Source organism: Drosophila rhopaloa, unplaced genomic scaffold (genome assembly GCF_018152115.1).
Source record: "Drosophila rhopaloa isolate 14029-0021.01 unplaced genomic scaffold, ASM1815211v1 contig_3, whole genome shotgun sequence".
NCBI classification, from domain to species: Eukaryota; Metazoa; Arthropoda; class Insecta; order Diptera; family Drosophilidae; genus Drosophila; species Drosophila rhopaloa.
In genome coordinates, this window is record NW_025335123.1 from 25,951,757 (window position 1) to 25,970,889 (window position 19,133).

Consider the following 19,133-nt stretch of genomic DNA (forward strand, 5'->3'; position numbering starts at 1 on the left):
TGTATGCTGGGGATGCACAATGAGAGTGGGGAAAGTGCGAGCGAGTTTCGCATAATTTATGTCACTTTATCGATTTGCCGAAGCACTGGGAGTACTAGGAGGGAATGAGATTTTTGCGGAGCCGGCGAGTGAACTCTTTTCACATTTTATAGCCTTGCATAAATTGCTCATAAATATTTCGCTGCCACGTGCGGTTGCAACATTGGGGGAAAGGTTTTGGGCTGTAACATGCCATCTTCCCGAAAATAAATCCGAAAATTCTATTATCTCACCATGCGGGAGACGGCTCAGCTATCCTAAAGATGCGGCCTAGAGTCATTCATTTCCTACCCTAGTTTTCTTCATAACTGCGACCAGACAGGAGGTTCATACCCTTTCAGTTGCCAAAAGAAATTGGTTGGAAGCCATCACAACAGGAAATCGTTGGCTCACTTAGTTTTCTTTTAGGTCCAGTGGCAGATAAAGGATCGAGCAATTAAAGATAGACTATATCCTAATTACAACCAAAGGAGAATCTTCTCTTTCCTGAATTTAATATCCTTCTTTTCGTACTTTAATATATTACTAACATTTGACCTAAGCTGGAATACTTCCTGCTGGGGTAAAAATTAAAGGGAAGAGGAATATGCTTCTCGGTAGTCCACAATTCACATTGAAATCCGATTGTCGGATTCTCGCTCCGGGGAATTTCCGTACACCAGGCTTCCAACACTGCATACATAGGAAAGAATCGTTTTGGGGAAGGGACGTGGAGGTGGAATGGAATGGCCAGGGCGCAATCTCCTCACTCGCTATATCGTACTATATCTCCTGCCACATGTCACGGCTGTCGCCCTCCGCCGCCTCTTCCCCTATTCAGCTGCCTGGGTCACCTCAGTTTGTTTATATTTCTTCGATTTTACTGCCAGCGGAGGGAGTGAGCGAAAACAAGCAAAGTAACCGAAAAAAAGGGAACATTTCTGACACAGACTTGCGACAGTCAGAATGACTGCACATGAGTCTGCGAGTTTTCCCCATCAAAAAAGAAAAAACAAAGATTTTCCACTACAACTGCAGTTTTTTCCGCGATTAACTAAAAATAAATTTGCATTTTTCCGCGGGCCTTGCAAATGCAAGATTTTTGCGTATGACAGACGGGAATCAACGCGATCTGCGCATCCCTTTAAATTCAACTTTAATAAAGATGGCTAAAAATAAATTAAATGGCAGATATACTCGAGGTCTTTCATTTATGTATCCTGCGCTGTTGGCTTTGAACTCTCAAAAAGCAAAGAACATAGATATTTGTATGTACAAACACAAAAATACAAAAATAGTCATAGAAACGAAACGTTACATGAATTCTAAACTATTGAACATTAAAAATTTCCCATTAGGATAAGTATTAACTTAATGCATTAGAAAAACTAAAATAAAACGTTGGTATATATAGGAAATTACGAGTATAAGATTTAAACCAAGTATTTTTAAACTGAATTTAAGACTTTGTGGTATAGAAATTAATCTACAAAGTGAACCTCTTTTACTTTAATAGTGTCCCATAGTTTATATTTAACACGCTTATTAAATGTAACCTTTTGGTTTTTTTTGCTAAATACTCTTTACACCTGTGGGTGTAAGTGGGTGTCCACTTGGCTGCTTGAAAGACTGGGGGAGTGGCACACTTCAGTCCCGGTTTTTTGTCACTAACTGCATATGTTTATTGCAAATATCTTCCAAAGTGCAACATGGCAATAGCAGCTTGGCCCATCCCTTTACAACAATAATCAATAATATATAAATATACTCTCTAGGGCTTAACATGCCTTTACAACTTTTTACAAAAATTATAATTTGTTTCCTGGTTTCCTAAGAGGTATCTGCCGTGGTAAATCAATGCCAACCTACTTCAACTTAGGCCAAAGGCAACTTGCACTTGTAAAGGAAGCAGTCTGTAATCAAATATTTACATCGACTCCACTTCCAACACGGCTTAGAGACACATTCACCGCATAAAGGATGAGGTTATATTGGCTGCACCTCAAGTTATAGGTCTTCGTTCCTCCTATCTCGTAATTCCATCCCAAAAGCCCTTTCTCAGCTTTTTCCACATCCGGTTGAGGTGCACAATGCACATCGAAGATATATACACGTTCGTGGGTCTTTTATGTGCTGTTCAGCTTGGCCATTATGGATTTCCAATTTCTTGGCTGACTACTGCGAAACGGAAAATGTCAAGGGGTGCCACCATAAGGGGGCTGCAGAGGGTCATCATATCTCTCCCCGTGCAATGGACACAGTAAGTCCCGAGTCTTATCTGCCACGCTCACACCTGCACACACCGAGAGGCATACAAAGTTGGAGGCGTTAGTCATGAGGGCAATAAAAAGCATTTGAAACGTCTTTTTAAGTCTGAGGTGATGCCAGATTGAATTGAAATGAATTTGTATTGAATAAACGGCGATAGAATGGGCGCAGTGCCGGGGAGAAAAGCTAATGCCGGCACGAAAAGGTAAGAAGTCAGCCAAGGGAAAAGCGAGGCAGGCAAGAAAGCGTCTCAAATGCAATTTGTCAACGATTTTTCCCAATTTCTGCAGGCAAGGCGATTCGATTGGATCCACACACACATACGTGCAGAAGGGGTATAAGTGTGTGGCGGGGCAGGGCATGGAAAAATGAGGAGCATGCTCTTGTCGTGCTCAACATTTCATCATTTATTGGCAGACGGGAAATTGAAAATTTTCAGCTATCGACAACTCTGCTCCCCATTCGTTCCCTGTCTTTCTAGGCCAGTACTCTCTTAATGAACATTTCAAATTATTTTAAAAAACAATAGTATGTACAATTTTTAGAGAATTTTAACCACAATCATTTAGAAGTAAGCCACATTGAAATTGGATGTCTGTAAAAAAATTTTTAATCTTAGAAGTGCAGGTTGTAGGTCACTTTTCCTCAAAGCCATTTTTCGAAAATTAGGAAAGGGGTTAAAGTTAATCTGATTCAAGCTTGTTTACTGCGAAAGATATTTATTCAAAACTGCATTTATTCAAGCCTAAGCTGAGGATTTTTCTCTGTGCACCATTTCTTTTCTCATCTCATCATCCTGCCCCAAAAACATGCACAACTTTGGCCTTAAAAACTTTAATTGCCATTTAGTAAAAGTGAAAATGCATTTTCCGAGTCAATCTCAACTTTGCCACGCTCAATTAATGCCCAACCCAATAAATAAGCCAATGCTTAAGAGGGTAGCAGTTCGGAGTGGATTATGTTCCTCGGTTCGGTGGAAGAGCCATAAATAAAAAAAACTATAACTTTGGATGAGGCCAGCGGAAAATAAATAAGGGGCGTAAAAAATACGAATAAATCAAATTGTGGGGGTTGCAAGCTTAACAAAATTGCTGTAATCCAAGCCGCCACAACTTAGTAAAAGGTGTGCACGAAATCCATATTTTTAACGATGCAACAAGGCGAGACAATAAGGAGAAAGTTAAAGCAAGAGCTAAGGTATTTCCCTGATATACATATATATCTCTTTATTACAATAAATATCTTACAACATCGGTGGAGCCCAAAAGCTACAGATACAATCCCTAGAAACAACGGAGTCCCTAAAGGGCGATGCCAGATATCAAGCCATCCCAAATCTGATCCCTTAATGGCCGTGCTTCTTTTAGAATTTCGAGAACCAATTCAAAGTCAGGGTCCGTTGTTCACTGTCCCCGAACATCCGAACATGTGTTATCCGAGTGTCACCAGCTGCACTTGGCGACCGACCAACAAATCACTTGATGACTACGACTGGGGAGGAGTGCGGGGGCGTTCGACGATGGTGATACGGAGGAGGATGCTGACAGGCTGAGAATGATGCAAGAAGCTTTTTAATTTCGCAAATGCGCCAAACGAAAATTGCAGCAGGCACAGCATGAAAATGGCCATCCGAATCACCTCCAACCCAACAACCATGGACTGGCGGCTCCTCCCTCACCATCTCACCACCTCGCCACCCACAGGAATACGGGCAGCAGCTGCCATAAAATTACGAAATATGTGTGCATAAAAAAGCAGAGGAATCAAAATTGCAATTTTATGCGGAGGCAACTGGCAAAAATGTATCTGCCCAATAATGGTTATTATGCAAAGCGAATTTATGGCCACTGATTGAATTCCGATACTTTACATTCCTCGTCTCCAACTCCACTGCAACTTCAATTTTTCCCGTGCCTACTTGACAGGCAAAGTTTGCCGGCCACAGATGAAAATTTATGAGAACAGCATCAGCTGGCAATTAATTACGATTCATGCAAGTCCAAGGACAGCCAGTAACCCAAAGATACTAGGTGTTCCAAGTTGACTGCTATAATTAAGGCGTGCCGTGAGTTATGACTGCCACCTGCGCAAGAAGGGAGTATTTACAGTCCGGCCTGAGCCTAGATAATTCCGGAAGCTTTAAGATTTAATGATATGGCACCCAGTTCAGACCTGCTATATATATGTTAGATGAAGACAGGGTAATATTTAAGACATTTTTATGAATCGCATCAAACTGTACCGTAAAAAAATCACCTTAATATCAGAGTTAGCTTAAGTTCCGAAAACTGAAGTTTTGATACCGAAAAACTAATGCCAGCGTCAACTGCGTATAACCGTATGTATGACAGTCAACTCAACTGATGGATCCGAAAGGAATATTCGCTTAATTCTTCAAAATTTCCAAATTTAGCTGACTTAGGTAATTTAGCAACACATATAAATCACACACATAGCCAAAAAGTTTGCGGCGACCGTAAAGCCGGAACCGAATGTAGAGAAGAGTGAATCACGTAGTGCTTCCGCTAGCCCGACTTCTGTTGGACTTTCGGAATTTTGGTGGAGTTTCGGAGCAAACATTTGCATACACCCACCGCAGAAAATGGGAAGGAGACTGGGCCAGTGCAATATTCAAAATGGCGGCACATTAATTTGTGCCAAGCTCAGCAGAAGCGGAGGGTTGGCACTCGGATTGCCAATTAATTTTCATGATTTTCATGTTCTCGACTCCGAGATTGAGTATGTGTGAGTGGGTCTGAAGATGTACAAAAGTTAGCAGTTTTCCGGAAGAGTGGGATTAAAGCCACCTTCCGAGTTTTCCTAGCGATTTTATACCCTTTGCAGAGGGTTTAATAATTTCAGTCTTAAGTTTGCAACGCATTGAAGGGCACATTTCCGATCTATAAAGTATATATATTCTTGATCAGCATCACCAGGCGAGTCGATCCAACCAGTCCGTCTGTCTGTTTCTACGCCAACTACTGCTTCAGTTTTAAAGCTATTTGAATGATACTCTGCACAGCCGAATCGGCTTACTATATCATATAGCTCCCATAGGAAAAATCAAGAAAAAGAAGAAAAGAAAATTATTACATCGTTGATTCTTAACATATATCCAAATACTCTGAGATATAGGATCGTTTAGCAATTTCAGAAATACGACCTAGCTTCATTGTTTTTAAGCATCGAAATCGAAATATAGAATATTTTATTATTGTAACAACTGCAAGGGTTTTTGAACTTTAGCTTGCCGAAGTTTGCTGCTATCCTTTTTGTTTTCTTTTTCCTTACTCAGGCTTGCGGGTCGTAAAAACATTTTGCAGCCATGAGAACGACGTTAATCAAAACGAATGGCTTTAGTTACGTAAGTGTGTACACACGAATCTCCTGCTGTTTTCCCACATTCCAGCGCCTATTTGCTAGTCCTGCGTCTCGTTCGTGTGCCAATTGCATTAGCCGAATTGTATTTCACTTTAAATGTAACGAGATAAGCAATTTTTATGGCTGACCATGGCAGGGAGCGGCCCGTTTTGCAGTCCAACTTTTCGCTTTCCTTTGCAGTTGTAAGCAAAATGCCTGCCAAGCGGCAACACATAGAGGGTATCTCCGGGTCCAACTCAGTTTTCTTCCTCGAAGACCACCTTTCGCAAAGAACGCCATGAAACTTCATACCCGCACAAGACTAAACTTACTTGAGTGTACAACACACACTGCACACGAGGAAAGGGATTAAGGGGGTTATGGGAACACTACTTTCTTTACAGCATTGCCAAGGCACTTGAGAAAATTCATGAAATTACCGCTCGGAAATGGGTTTCGTTTTCTACCTCCTTTAGCCAAAAAGTGTTTTCGGATCAGATGCGGAATTGATAGGTGGACTGTGTGGATGGGGTGGTGCAGGACTCCACGGACGACACTTTTCACCTACTAGCCCTTCCCCTCCCGAACGTTTTGAGCTCATAAGTTTTGCATGCAACTTTTCAATTTGTGGTCCAGTGGGCTGTGACTGTGGACTGGGCCATTAATAAGCAGTTAGGTTCTTATTAAAATATGTCCCGTCAAAATCCTTGTTCGACTGGGAAGTTGATACCAAAGTATTCAGTTTTTCTCTACACTTTCTCATTAGAATAATGAAAAATTAAATTGCAAATTTGATGACATGCTCATCACGAAACTCTAACTAAAACAAAACCAACTGACGAAAACTAATTAAAGTGGCACGAAAGTAACATGATTCGACCCAAAACAGAGCAGAGGTCAAAGGTCCGGTTTGGGCGTGGTCTGCGGCTGACCACGGGTGCGTCACATGATCTGTGCCCATGCGAAAGAGGACCGGGGTGTGTGAGTGGCCTCCAATGCACTTCAAAGCAATTAATTTGCAATAAAAGCATTTTTAATGTCCTCCCTCCCTCCCTTCTATGTGTTTGGGTGGGTCTGCCTGCGTGCTGATTGATGACGCAAGTGTGGTTCGGGTCAACCACAGACCTCCGCCAAACCCCTCAACCCTGCTTTCCGGACGCTTTTTCTACTCAGAATCGATTATTGCGTATACGCCGCAATGGCCCTGTTGAAAGCAGGGTAAACTTTAAGAAACGGATATTTTTTTCCATTCAGCTTGGGGATCATTTATTACAGGCAGATTTTGATTTTGTTTAATTTTTGGTCCCTTAGATGGAGTATTGCGCATACTGTTTATTGTTTGTTGGAAACAATCTCATTTATAGCAATCGTTTGAGGGCATTCGCTTGAGAGCGTCACACATTCCACTCTCTTATGCGGAAAACTGGGTAAAAACCTTTCTTTCTCGCCGGTAATCCACGTACTCGACAAGATCCCAGCGCATAGTACTCACCCAGGCAAAGTTAAATCTTTTGCCGCAGCACACTTTCGGGATCGAGTGGTTTAGTTGGCTCAGTGGTCGGACTGTCTGTCAGCAGTTTGTTCATCCCCTGCCCCACAGCAAGCGCAGCTGAAATTGCTGTCATTGCATTGTCAGCGCGACTTTGTTGTCCGTTGAATGTGTCCAGTTACTTGCGGGTTGCAAGAGGGTCACGTACCATGTTTATGGGTCTGCAGAAGGGACAGCTGTTGTCGGCGTCATCCTGTTTCGCGTTCAGCTCTCATATCCCGGCCCAATTGTCACGAAATCTAAAAGTTCACTCCTCCGACAGCCTTTTCCTTTCCGGCTGGGCTGTCTACAAATATCAACAAAATCGAGGCTCGTCACGATTCTTTTTCGGGTTGGGCCTCTTTTTCCGTCTCTGCCCTGTCTGCCCCCTTTTTTTGATCGATTATTGTGCCTACACACATATTTGAGCCACGCCTATCGCCATTTGTTTTTGCTCTTTTTCGACAACAGTTGTCATAATAATGTTATGTGATTCTTCGCCCTTTGGAATAGCCGGCCTTGAGTTTTGCCCACTTTTTATTGATTTATTTATAAGTTAATTAAAAAATAACCAAATTTGGTAAAAGTAAAGTGAAGTGACCACTTGGCGATGCTAACAACACCGATGCCAGCGAAAGACGACAAAACCAACATTTATTAAAGAATTTCCATTATTAATGTTAATTGTAAGGGAACCAAAACCTAAAGCCTCTTGCCCTCCTCCACGGAACCTAAGTCGTGTATTTGTTTTCTAACCCATTTATTGTTTTCTGCTTTGTATATCCCGAGTTCCGTTGGAACAACCGCAACAATTTTTCCGAAATCAATTAAAAAGGAAGGCCACCACATTTTTCCGCCCATCGGGACAACTGCGCCACCCTGTTTCAGGCGCCACTGGCCTGTTTGTTTAGTGTAAAGCAGCGGAACTGAGCAAACATTGCAAATTTTTTGCTTTGTATCTCTTGTGTTATTTTTTGTGTGCTCCACCCAAGCCTCCACATAATCCACACCTGCCTCTTCCGCTTAACCCTTAGCCGCTGGCTGGCGACTAATTTTCGGTCCGCACTGCCGAGTGTTTGTAATTTCCGGATGGGGACCATTTTGAGTCCGCCAATCATGCCCTCGGCCGTACTCCCAATTCCGTATTCCCAATTAGGTAGTTAGTGTTTGCCCTCGTAACTTCCATTCTCCCATTCCGGGTTTTCACCTGCATAAGGGATGCGACCCGGTCTTCATCGCACTGGACTTGTATCTTCTACGCCCGCGCCGGCAAACTCTGTACTGCGACCCAATTGCCCCTTTAATTACAACTGCAGTTGTTGTTTCCATGTTGCTGTGTGTAATGCAATCAACATGAAAATAATTAATACAACGGAAAGAAAGCATTCTTCCGCTGTTTAACCTGCCTCCCAGTGTCTGGTTGAGCTTTTGATTTTAATTAAACTGCATTCTCGCATTGCAACTCTGCATATTTTCATGAGCAATTTGCTGAAATCGAATTACCAACGACATTCCCGATTGAGTTTGCGGACAGAACTTTGCAGGCAGCACGGCAACTAGGACAGGGTCCTGGGAACTCGATTAACAGGCTGCAGCTAATGAAAGGGGCAGTCCTTCAGGGACTTTTATTAGCATGAGCAAGCCTTATATAATGAACCAAAACGTATGCACTTTCATTTTTCTTAACGCATTAAATTATAAACTAAGCGTTTTTACAAGGATTGAAGAGAAAGAAACCTTACTTTCATATAAGTTGTAAGTTTAAGGACATATTACGGTAGGGAACTGTACAAATTAATTCACCAAGATTATTCACAGCCTAGTTCAAATGTTTACATTAAACATTAGAGAGGTCTTGCTAGTTCGCTGAAATATTTGCAAATGGTTCTTTAATATTTATCCCATTTTATATTTCGCATTAACATTGCAACCAAAGAGCGAACACCGCTTCAAACGTCGTTCTGGGTCTTGGAACTTCTGGCGATGGCAGGTTACTCCTTCTTTCAAAGTTTATTACTCCCCTCCCAATCGACGAGTGGAATATTATTTAGAACCGGAGAAACTGTGTCAGACACATCGAAGGTTTGTAGAAGAAAAGTGAAATCCGAACACGAAAACAGCAGGGGACGTCCATCCGCCGACCATCTGCATCCAATAAAGCTTACTAGAAGCAGAAGCAGACGAGGCGACGGCAGTCAGCTAAGTGTGAAAAGACTGCAGAAGCTGGACGGAGTGGGTGGATTGCTCTTGAATGAAATGGAATGGATCGGGCGATACCGGGCACTGCGCTCTGAATCAGACTGACTGGGTCCGACTTGTACCGCCTCGAATGGCCCGAACGGGACACGCGACGAGAATCGGCCAGGCTTGACCACGGCCACGAGCATTCAATCACGGGCTCCCAATCCTCATTTGCATACCCTGACTTTCTACTCTCGCATTCAAAAATGCATTTAATTCAATGCCTTTTCCTTATTTAATATTTTTTCCAATACGAAGTTAAAGATTTCACTTGATAGCATGATGTATTTATAAGCTTGGCCTTTTCTGATACGAATTAAAGCCTGTTAAATTTCCAGTCCAACTAAATAGTGCAAAAAAATCAGCAAAAAAACTACGGCAGTGAATGCCTTATTCTTGAATTTCTGCTCGCAAGTTTTATAAGGGATTACATCTCAGCAAAAATTGGGTCCAAAACAAAAATTTGCATATAGTATACATATGTGTAATCGTTTTTGTTAGTAGTTTTTCGTTGTAGTTTTGGCGAGATAGTTTCAGGCTTAGTTAAAAAACTAATTTCAATTTAGCTATTGACTGGATTCTAATAGTTATAAATTATTTTTAGCTACTTAAACTGCAACTACTACTTTATAAGGGAAGTCTTAACTCAATCTTTCTCCTTAAAAATTATCGTATAAAAAAATGATTTATTCTATAAAACGACTATATAAATATCGATTATTTTAAAACCATAAAAAGATTGCAAAAAAAATATTGGAAAATCGACAAACATATGTAGCTTCATTCATTTTAAACATATACGCATAAAAATCTAAATATGGTCGTTTTATAGGATATTTTATTTTTGTGACTGTAAACTATGCATCAGTATACAAACACAAATGATTGATTTACCATTTATAATGAACTCGTGACTGTGCAAATTGAACTTACCCTTGAGTAGATGTTGCAAGATGTTGTCCTTGTGCTCCTCGGAGTGCGGCTCGCCCAGAACGATGAGCAGGTAGCAGCCAGTGAGCGGACTGGGCGGACCTACGATGCCGCCGGCCAAGCTGGAGGCGGCACCGCCGTCGGCATCCGAGCAGGCCGTGTCCAGGGGCGCCCGGCCCCCCACCTCCGAGGGGGGCAACGAGCTGGCCCCGGCATCGGTGGCGTCGTCGCCGGCCTCCCCGGCCTCGTGCTCCTGCTGGCCCGGCTCCTGGTCCTGGTTCTGCGGCGGGGACCACCGTTGCCGGCCCCTGCTCCATTAGTCAGCGAATTCTGGATGGCGGCCATCACGGCGTCTCCTTCAGGGGCTGGACCTGCTGCTTCTTTGGTTGCGGTTGCGGTTGTCGTTGCCTTTGGCTGATCTCCCATCACAATTGTTGCAGTTGTTGTCGCCTTCGGTTTGGGTCACACAGAAAAAAAAGTAGTTCGTACACTCGAAAAAAAAGAAGGACCACTCTGAGACTATTTCAGCGCCACTGGCAGGTTAGTTTTCTTCGGAACACGCAAGATTTCTTGGAAACGGAGCGCTGTCAAAAAGAAAAACTGCTATAACGGAGGGCGGCTGAGCGGGGGGTGGGCGTGGCCAGTGGTGACGCTTCACTTCACAAACGCCGCTGTTGTTCTTTTTGTATTGTGTTCGTTTGCTGTACTTTTTGTTAGCTGATCGTGACTTTGGCAAAGTTTTCTTTGCCTTTGGTTTTTTCTTCGACTTTGTTTGGTTAATTGTTTTTCGGTTTTGTTTAATAATAATTTGTCTTGGTTTTGGTTTGGGTGTATTTCTTTGGTTTTTGTTATTAACTTTTTTTTTAGTTTTGTTATTGTGCACACTGTGAAGCTGTGTTTGGTATTTGGTATTTTGCGTTCGTTTAATGGAAATCTCTTTATTTTATGTTTTTCGACTTGGAGTATTGGCGATTGCTGCAATTGGCGTGTTCTCTTGAAGTATTATTAGTTAAATTTATATAGTATACGTATATATAGTGAAGATTTGGACTAGCGTTTTCTGGTAGCAATTTACTTTACTTTTGGTTTTTGTCTCTTTGGTTTTTCTTTAATTGGTTAATCGATAATTTTGGTTTTGCGTTTTAAACATGAAAATTCGATTTTTGTTGTATTTAAGTGTTCTTTGGTTTTTCTCTCGGTTTTCTTTAGGTTTTGGCTTTCTCCACGTTTGCTGGTCGACCCTTTTCGTCAATCGTCGGATCTGCAAGAAAACAAAAATTTGAAAGTTAGCTTAGGGAATATATACGGCTAGAGCCAGCCCCCCAAACCCGAACCCGAACGCGAACCTGCCACCCGTTCAGCCATACACACTGTACTATTAATAAGAAGGACCATCTTCCCCCAACTCCCGTCAATCGGAATATGACTGGGAGCCCTCTCCGAAGTTCCCCCATTCTTTCGTCCGTTTAGCTTTAAAATGGAGCTGCTAGACAGCCGTCATCCGGGCGAGAAAAACAGCCGGAGGAGCGACTATAAAAAGACGGCCCACAGACAGGAGGAAAAGGCGGAGGACAGCAGGAGGTGCAGCACATAAAATCCATTGAACTTTGACCGCCTTTCACATATAACCAGCAACAACGTTCACATTCCGCAAATCAAGGTGGCTAAAGTCGGGAAACAATGAATTGGGCAATTCTGTGGGAACTCTTACAAGTACTTAAATCAAATAGTATCACTGAAGCCATAAGGTTTTATCACCTTAATAAGGAACTTAAGCACTATTACTTTTACTAAATATTGATTCTGACAATCCAAATGGAAATGAAATTTGACGAATTTTTAGGCAATGAATCTTCAGATGGATCTTTCTTTAAAGCTGTGCGATATATTTGTATTTAAACAATTTGGTTGGGACAATTTTTATGAATACATCAAATGGTATAGTTTACTAACCCGACTCTCATAATTAAATAACTACTTTTTTAATATGTATATTTTTTTTAGTTACCCAAGTTTGTCTGTAATAGAAGCATAGGAATATCCCGAACTTGTCGCTTCCTTAATAGAACTAGAGATCAAGGCCTTCAAACTAATGGGCCCAATGCACCCCTATGTAAAAAAACCAAGGAACATGCACACGCCCCGCAACAAAGATGTCGTCATCGCTCCATGGAAACGATGGCGATGGAAACCACGACGCTGAAAGCGACGTCATTAGACCACCCCGTTGCCGGAGTCACCCTCTTTTATTTTCGCCGGGCTTCAAGCGAAAACTATAAAAAGCAGCCAACACGAACTCCTTTCTTGTAAGAATATTGGTGTCGCCCGGCTGCCGTAATCCTTTAGGTTTACCCCCACCCACACCCCCCGCCCCAGAAACTGCAGTTTGGTCGCGTGCCCGTGGCCAAAAGCGATGCGCTCCACTGCGCCGGAGTTTCACGAAGTGCAGTATCCGCGGTCTGCTGATGATTCACCATTCACCGGATTCTCATCAGTTATTTCTTTTTTCTTTGATTTTGGAGTTGGAGTTGCCGGCATTTCGCACACGGAGATGGAGATGGAGATGGGGATGGAGGGTCGGAACGGGGCTTTGTCCTCGTCCCCCTGCCCACTCGCCGGTTGAGTGCGGAAATGAAGGGGCAGCTATTTCGGGAGCAGTTCCTTTGATCGCTGTGGGCCCGAAATAATCGATGCAACTCCAGTAAGGAAGTGCTGGAATCAATAGGTCAATTGGACATATGATATCACGGTAAGAAGACACAGAACAAAAGAGCACTCAGAAAAAAAGGTTCACAATCGATGGGCACACCACACACACCACACAAAAAAGAATTGGGCGAGTAAAATAACTTCTTTCTGGCCAATTTACTTTGACTGTCTTTCCCCTCTGTCTCTGTCTCTGTCCCTCCCTCTCTCTCTCTCGTTGGGTGGTGATTCTGCTTGCTGCTTTTGCTTTTGCTGCTGCTTCTTGGCTGTGGCTGGAGTTTGTGGCTCGATTGGACTAGACTGGAATCCCTGGCGGTGCTGTTTTGGCGCTCGCTGCAAACGGTTTGAAAGCTCGACGACGACTGATTCTTAAATCGAGCCATCGAGCACCACGAAGCGAAGCCAGTGGGGCAGCGGCTGAGGCAGCGACGCCACTCGGCCGTCGGCTGTCGGCAACTCCATTTGCGTTGCCGCCGCGGTTGGAACTTCCAGCTGGGCGCAGGCTCACCCGCTCTCTGTCGCTCCCCGTATAGCTGTTTCTCTTTTTCCACTCAGCTGTGGGCTGCTCGAAAGTCCTTGCCTCTTCGTGTTCACATACCCTTTCGGACAGGGGTGTTGTGGTCAAAATACGACTTCCGGCGTATTTTCATATTGAGTTGATTCCACTTCGCCTAAACAGTTTTAGTGCTGGACTGAAATTCTAAAGTGCACACGACAAAAATATAAATAGAAAGTCAAGTTTTATACACTTTCTCTTTGGATCAGATATTTAAGGGTATACTGCTACTAGCTAGCTAAACATTTTACAAGTAGTAATTCCTACACGATAGTTAGGTAGAATAACCACCTACTGTAAGTTCCATTTATTTATCACCATGCCTCGCTTTGCAAGGATATTCCAAACTTCGGTGCTCTTTTGTTGGGGGCCGGCTTGTTGGTTCGTGCGGCCGAGTGTTGCCTCAGCAATTCGCCGGACTCGGATTCGCTGGCTTGCCGTTTCCAGTTAGCGGTTATGGCCCTCGCTTCGTTTCTCCGTACCGGCACTTTACGACACCGGCATCGTTATGGCCCTGACTCGCCCTCCCCCCTTCCCCGTACTCAAGCAGTCACTGCCGATTTTTCGCTTAGCCTTTGCTGCCGCGACCTCCCCTGCCATGCGCGAAAATCCTGCCCCGACGCACTTACTCTGGACCCCTTGCACGTGATCAGCTGTTGGCGCCGGCTGTTAGCGACTAATCAACTGCACAAGACACTCGGAGAACAGGGACTGAAAGCCGCAAAGACCCCGACCCGGAGACGGAACCGAAACCCAGACTGAAGCGCTCGTCTAACGAAAGCGGCGGGAAAGCGGCGCGGCGCACGCCTGGAATACAGCTTAACGCTAATGAAATTACGCAATTTCCAGTCCGGTTCAGAAAAACACGGTGAGGATCGTTTAAGGATAGTTAGGGTAATGCCAGCACAGTGGGGAAAAAATGTAATTAGAGAATATACCAAGGATCAGAAGTAGAGGTATATTCAGAAAAGTTGGAAAAAAGTGAGATGAAATATTTGATCCAACCTTTTTTCATTTTTACTCACTTGTAAATAATAACTAAAATTAAGAGCTGGTCAAAATTATATTTACCCCTATTTCCGTGTTATTTTGGATTAAATTAAATAATTATGTACTGTACTGCAATGTACTTATACTGTGTGTACTCCAAAGGTAAGTGCTGGTCACAAAATACCATTCTATTTGAGAAATGTGAGTATTAAGGGTCAACAATGACTATGCCTATTGTGCTCCATCTGGAAAAGAGGGCTGGAGCTGACCGGGGGGTTTCCCCACCGACCATCTGATTTTCGCCGGCAGAACCGCTAGCTGGAAATCGCGACCAGCTACAAGCGGCAGAGAGGAACATCGATTTTTTCATCGTCGCGCATGTCGGCTTGCCGGCTGTTCCATCGGGCCTCGGGAGTTGGGGGATTGGGGGACCTTGTGGACGGGGACTCGGATATACGAACAGCTGACTCTTGCTGCGGACTGTGCTTGTGTAACGCTCAGCTGAGCGCGGAGGCAGCCAAGCGTCGGATTTCGAACACCTTGGTGGTGGGCGCTCCTGATGCGCCACAAATCAGAGGCCTGAGATGCAGAAGACGATGCCGCTGCAGATGTGGATGTGCATAGATGCAACATGCAAAGCAAAACCCGCCCCCAGGCTGCCTTTCTGATCAAGAAACGCAAATGGCATGCGACTCTTTCCCTGACCTACGACACAGTCATTCATTTACCCGCTCATTAGCCTATTCATTTGGCCCCGGGATGTACTTACCTTTCGGTTAAACTTTGAGTAACTTAGCTGATGGCACTGATTATTTGTCACTAGTTATTCGGATCGGTTTTTACTTTTTTAACACACTTGGCATTGGATGGAGCAATTGTTCTTTCAGTTAATGCTGCAACTCTAAAATTGTTGACTACTTCTTTAACTCTATAATCAAGCCTACCACAAAATGGACACACGATTACTTTCGCAAATAACTTGTCTTAATTTGTAACACAAAGCGGTTTTCGTTATCATAAAGCGTGGATTTATGTTAATCTCGTTTATCTACATAGGTATTAAGTCAACTGTTCTGTTTAGTGGGCAACTTTAATTTTCTGAGTTGTCCGTTCCGAAACCGACAAAAACTTTAGACGGATATTGATTTTTAACTGCTGTCACTGCTGTCACTGCTGTCTCTGAATCTCTCTTTCTCTCTACTTCTGTCACTGCCACTGTTTCTGCTGTCGATGTGTCTGCTCTCTTCGGCCGTGTTGCTGCTGCTGGAGCTCTGTGGAGCTACGGTGGGGCGCCACCCCGCTGGGCCTAATTGATTGATTGCCGCTGGTTCGGGCGCTGCCTTTTAGCATTTCGCATAGAAAGTGCTGTGAATTTTCGTGGCTTTTCAGCCTGATTTTTCTCGCCACTCTTCTGTTGGACTGCTGTTGACTCTGGGTCTTGACTGGGGCAAGTTGTTCTAATTCTGGTTCTGGCTCTGGTTCTGAATCTTCGACGACGCCAACTCCTGGGGCTCTGCTCTTGCGGTTACCGTTACCGTTACCGCTAAGCGCCCGTTACCGCTAGCAGTCACACCACCCTCCCCTCCACTTCCATGAAAACACACTAACACACTGCGAAATCGGCTCGTCTTCGGCTGCGTCTTCCTCTTGCTTTTGCTCTTTTTGGCACACTGGAAGAGGCCCTCGTGTCTGTTCGGGTCCGTTCGTACCCGAGTTTGTTCGAAAAACATGTGACAGCGCCGCCAAACTTCCAGCGACGCAGGCGCAGTGGCGTCAGCGCAGCCGACAGCTGTCGAACAAAGCCGAACAGCTGATTGCCGCCAGCCAGAGCGACGACTGCGAAGGGGTGGCAATGGAACGACCGGTGGGAGTGGAGGGTGTCAATATTCAGATGCCGCCGGTCGCTAAAGCCAGGCATAAAGCGTCTGACGCCGACGGGAAATGCGAGGAATGCAAATGCGGACAGATATAGATTGGCTATGGATAAGTTTGGCGGAAATGAATTTATAAATTGCCATACCCAACTCTTCCCACAAGCCAAACAATGGCCAAGAAGAAGAGCTAACATGATAAGTTTGCCATTTACATACATATGTACTTATGTATGTACATATATTCTTTGATATACAGATAAAAAAGGAAGCGATTTAAATTCTATAACAGAAGAAAAAATCTATTTATCAAATTCTTGTGAACAAAGCCGTTAAACAGTCTATCAGAAAAGTAACGCTTGGGGCTTATATTAACTTGAATAAATTATCATGTTAAAGGAACCCTCTGTACATGTTCGATAAAAGTCTAAAATGCTTACTTTCATCTACTAATATTTATTAGTAATCGTGGCATTTTCTTAAGCACATTTTATAAATACATGTGTATTCGCAACTCAATCTATTTTGGTTGCGCTCGCTTTGGAGCCAAGTTAGAGAAAGCACCCAAAACTGTTCCTACGGAATTCTTTAAATTTCGGCTTGTCTGTTGCTCGAGACGAGAGCCATCGGCCCCTCCAAAGCCGAAACAAGGCAGACACATAACAACCGCGACAGGAGCAAACCGGGGGAAAGCGGCAAAGGAGTAACACGCCACTAGGGAACAAACACGGCCCGACCACGCCCATTTTAATCCAATCAACGGCCTAAATTTCCAGTGCCACAGCGGCCAAAAAAGGAGGAAAAATGAAAGAGACGCAGAAACACCAACAACAACAACAGCAAGAGCCGGCCGAAATTCGAAATTTGAATTTGAATTCCGCGCTGGATTTCATTTAATTATAAGTTAACACGATACGACATTGCATACTCGGCGCCGCCGGTTGCAAGTCTTCGAAAAGTCCTCCGTCCGCCATGCACTGAAAACAAATAGCGTATACGTAATATACAACGAAATATACAACATACGCAGTGTGCAACCCCGTTTTTAGCTATGATGCCATAAATACATGTACATATGTGAAATAAATATATGCGTGTATATTTGCAAATATTTAAATACCAGTTTCTTAAATTTAAACCTGGGCAGAGGATATTACAAATTCAGTCAAACGATTGAACTATATGACTCTATATATGGATATTCTTGATCAGAATGTCCAGACAAGTCGATAGCTGCAACATCAAACATACAAACAAGTCTCTCAGTTTTAAAGCTAACTGGATGAAACTGTCTTAAAAGTCTTTTTTGTAGCAATTAGATTTCAAAAATACATTACAAGGCTAAAATAAACTCGTCATGCTTATTAAATATAAAACGTAAATTAACTTAAATGTTCTACCCTAGGGTTTATATTTGATAAGAGTAGGCTCAAAAAAAAAAATACATTTAGTGTTACAATATGCTTAATGTGCACAGGTAAAAAATACACTTTTGAGAATTGGGGATGGAAATATATGGATCCAAAATAAATAAATTGAACATAAGAACATAACATAGGAGCATATTTAATCAATGTTTGCTACTGTTTTTCTATATGTGAGCATGCACTTTGTCCCACAGCTTTTAGTCTGCCGCCGCTTTTGAAAAGTTTGCGACACGACACAAGCCAAGAATCCGGAGTGGAGAAACTCCGGAGGGACGGAAGGGAGTGTGCGGGCAACGGAGGCATGCCAAAAATATTGAAATGTAATAAATACGAGGGCAACACAAACCAAGCGATTCTCAGCCGGAAAGAACCGGGCTGCAGCGCGTGGCAAAGGGACCTGCATCGCGTGCGCAGCTCACTTACAACCTCCGGCCGCTAAGCCCACTCCAACCCCCACCGTTCCTTTTTTGTGGCATCAATGAATGCATGGATAGCCTTGCGTGGGTGTGACGCCATTGATTTTATTGCCACGTTTATTTTTCCGCGGCTCGGATTGCCTTTTCTGGTGCTGCTCCTCCGCTAATTACGCTCATTATAAATGTATTAAATTTCTGGGGCTTTTTAATTATAAGGCACTCAAGCTCCTTTCGCTCCGTCCCGCTCGCACATTGCTCATTTCCGTTTGGCATTTGGCAGCGCAATAAATTGCGTTTTATTAATTACAAGAAAAGACTCCAGCGACGGGAGCAGGGAAAAGCGGACGGAAAAGGTAAGAAGTAGGCTAGGAAATTGAAACTGCAACGCCAGCACTTAACCCCAGAAATGTGGTTGCTATCCAGCTCTAAGATTAAACAGGAAGAGCCAAAATAAAGAGTTGCACCCTCGTAAAACTTTAAGGAAACATATTTAATTTAAAAAAAAAAGAATTTAACTACGTTATTTAAAGGGTTTCCCTTTCTTAAAACTGTAGCCAAACAGCCCAGTGAAAACGCCAACTAAAGACCACGTTTCCGACTGTATTATATCCCGCCATAGGAACGAACAATCTCTAAGATATAGTCGTTTTATTCCGATGACTTATAGTAAATGTTATCCACAATTGGACTTGTAGAGTCCATAACTTTACCAAAAATAATCCGATTTCAAAGTGGCATACCTCTAAAGACTTGTGGTTTGATTCTCTAAAAATCTGCATTCAAAATTTTCATTTTAGCGTTGACCGACTTTTTGACCCATTT

At 43.3% G+C, this 19,133-nt stretch overlaps 1 protein-coding gene across 1 annotated transcript in view; it reads right to left on the reverse strand.

The window, feature by feature from the left end:
- The window catches only part of LOC108042832 (microtubule-associated protein futsch), a 73,916-nt gene that overhangs the window by 31,961 nt on the left and 22,822 nt on the right, over nt 1-19,133 (reverse strand). Inside the window, 2 exon segments of the mRNA XM_044461103.1 lie at nt 10,349-10,634; nt 10,637-11,606. Of these exon segments, the coding sequence (XP_044317038.1) occupies nt 10,349-10,634; nt 10,637-10,771 (421 nt within the window). The 5' untranslated portion in view covers nt 10,772-11,606.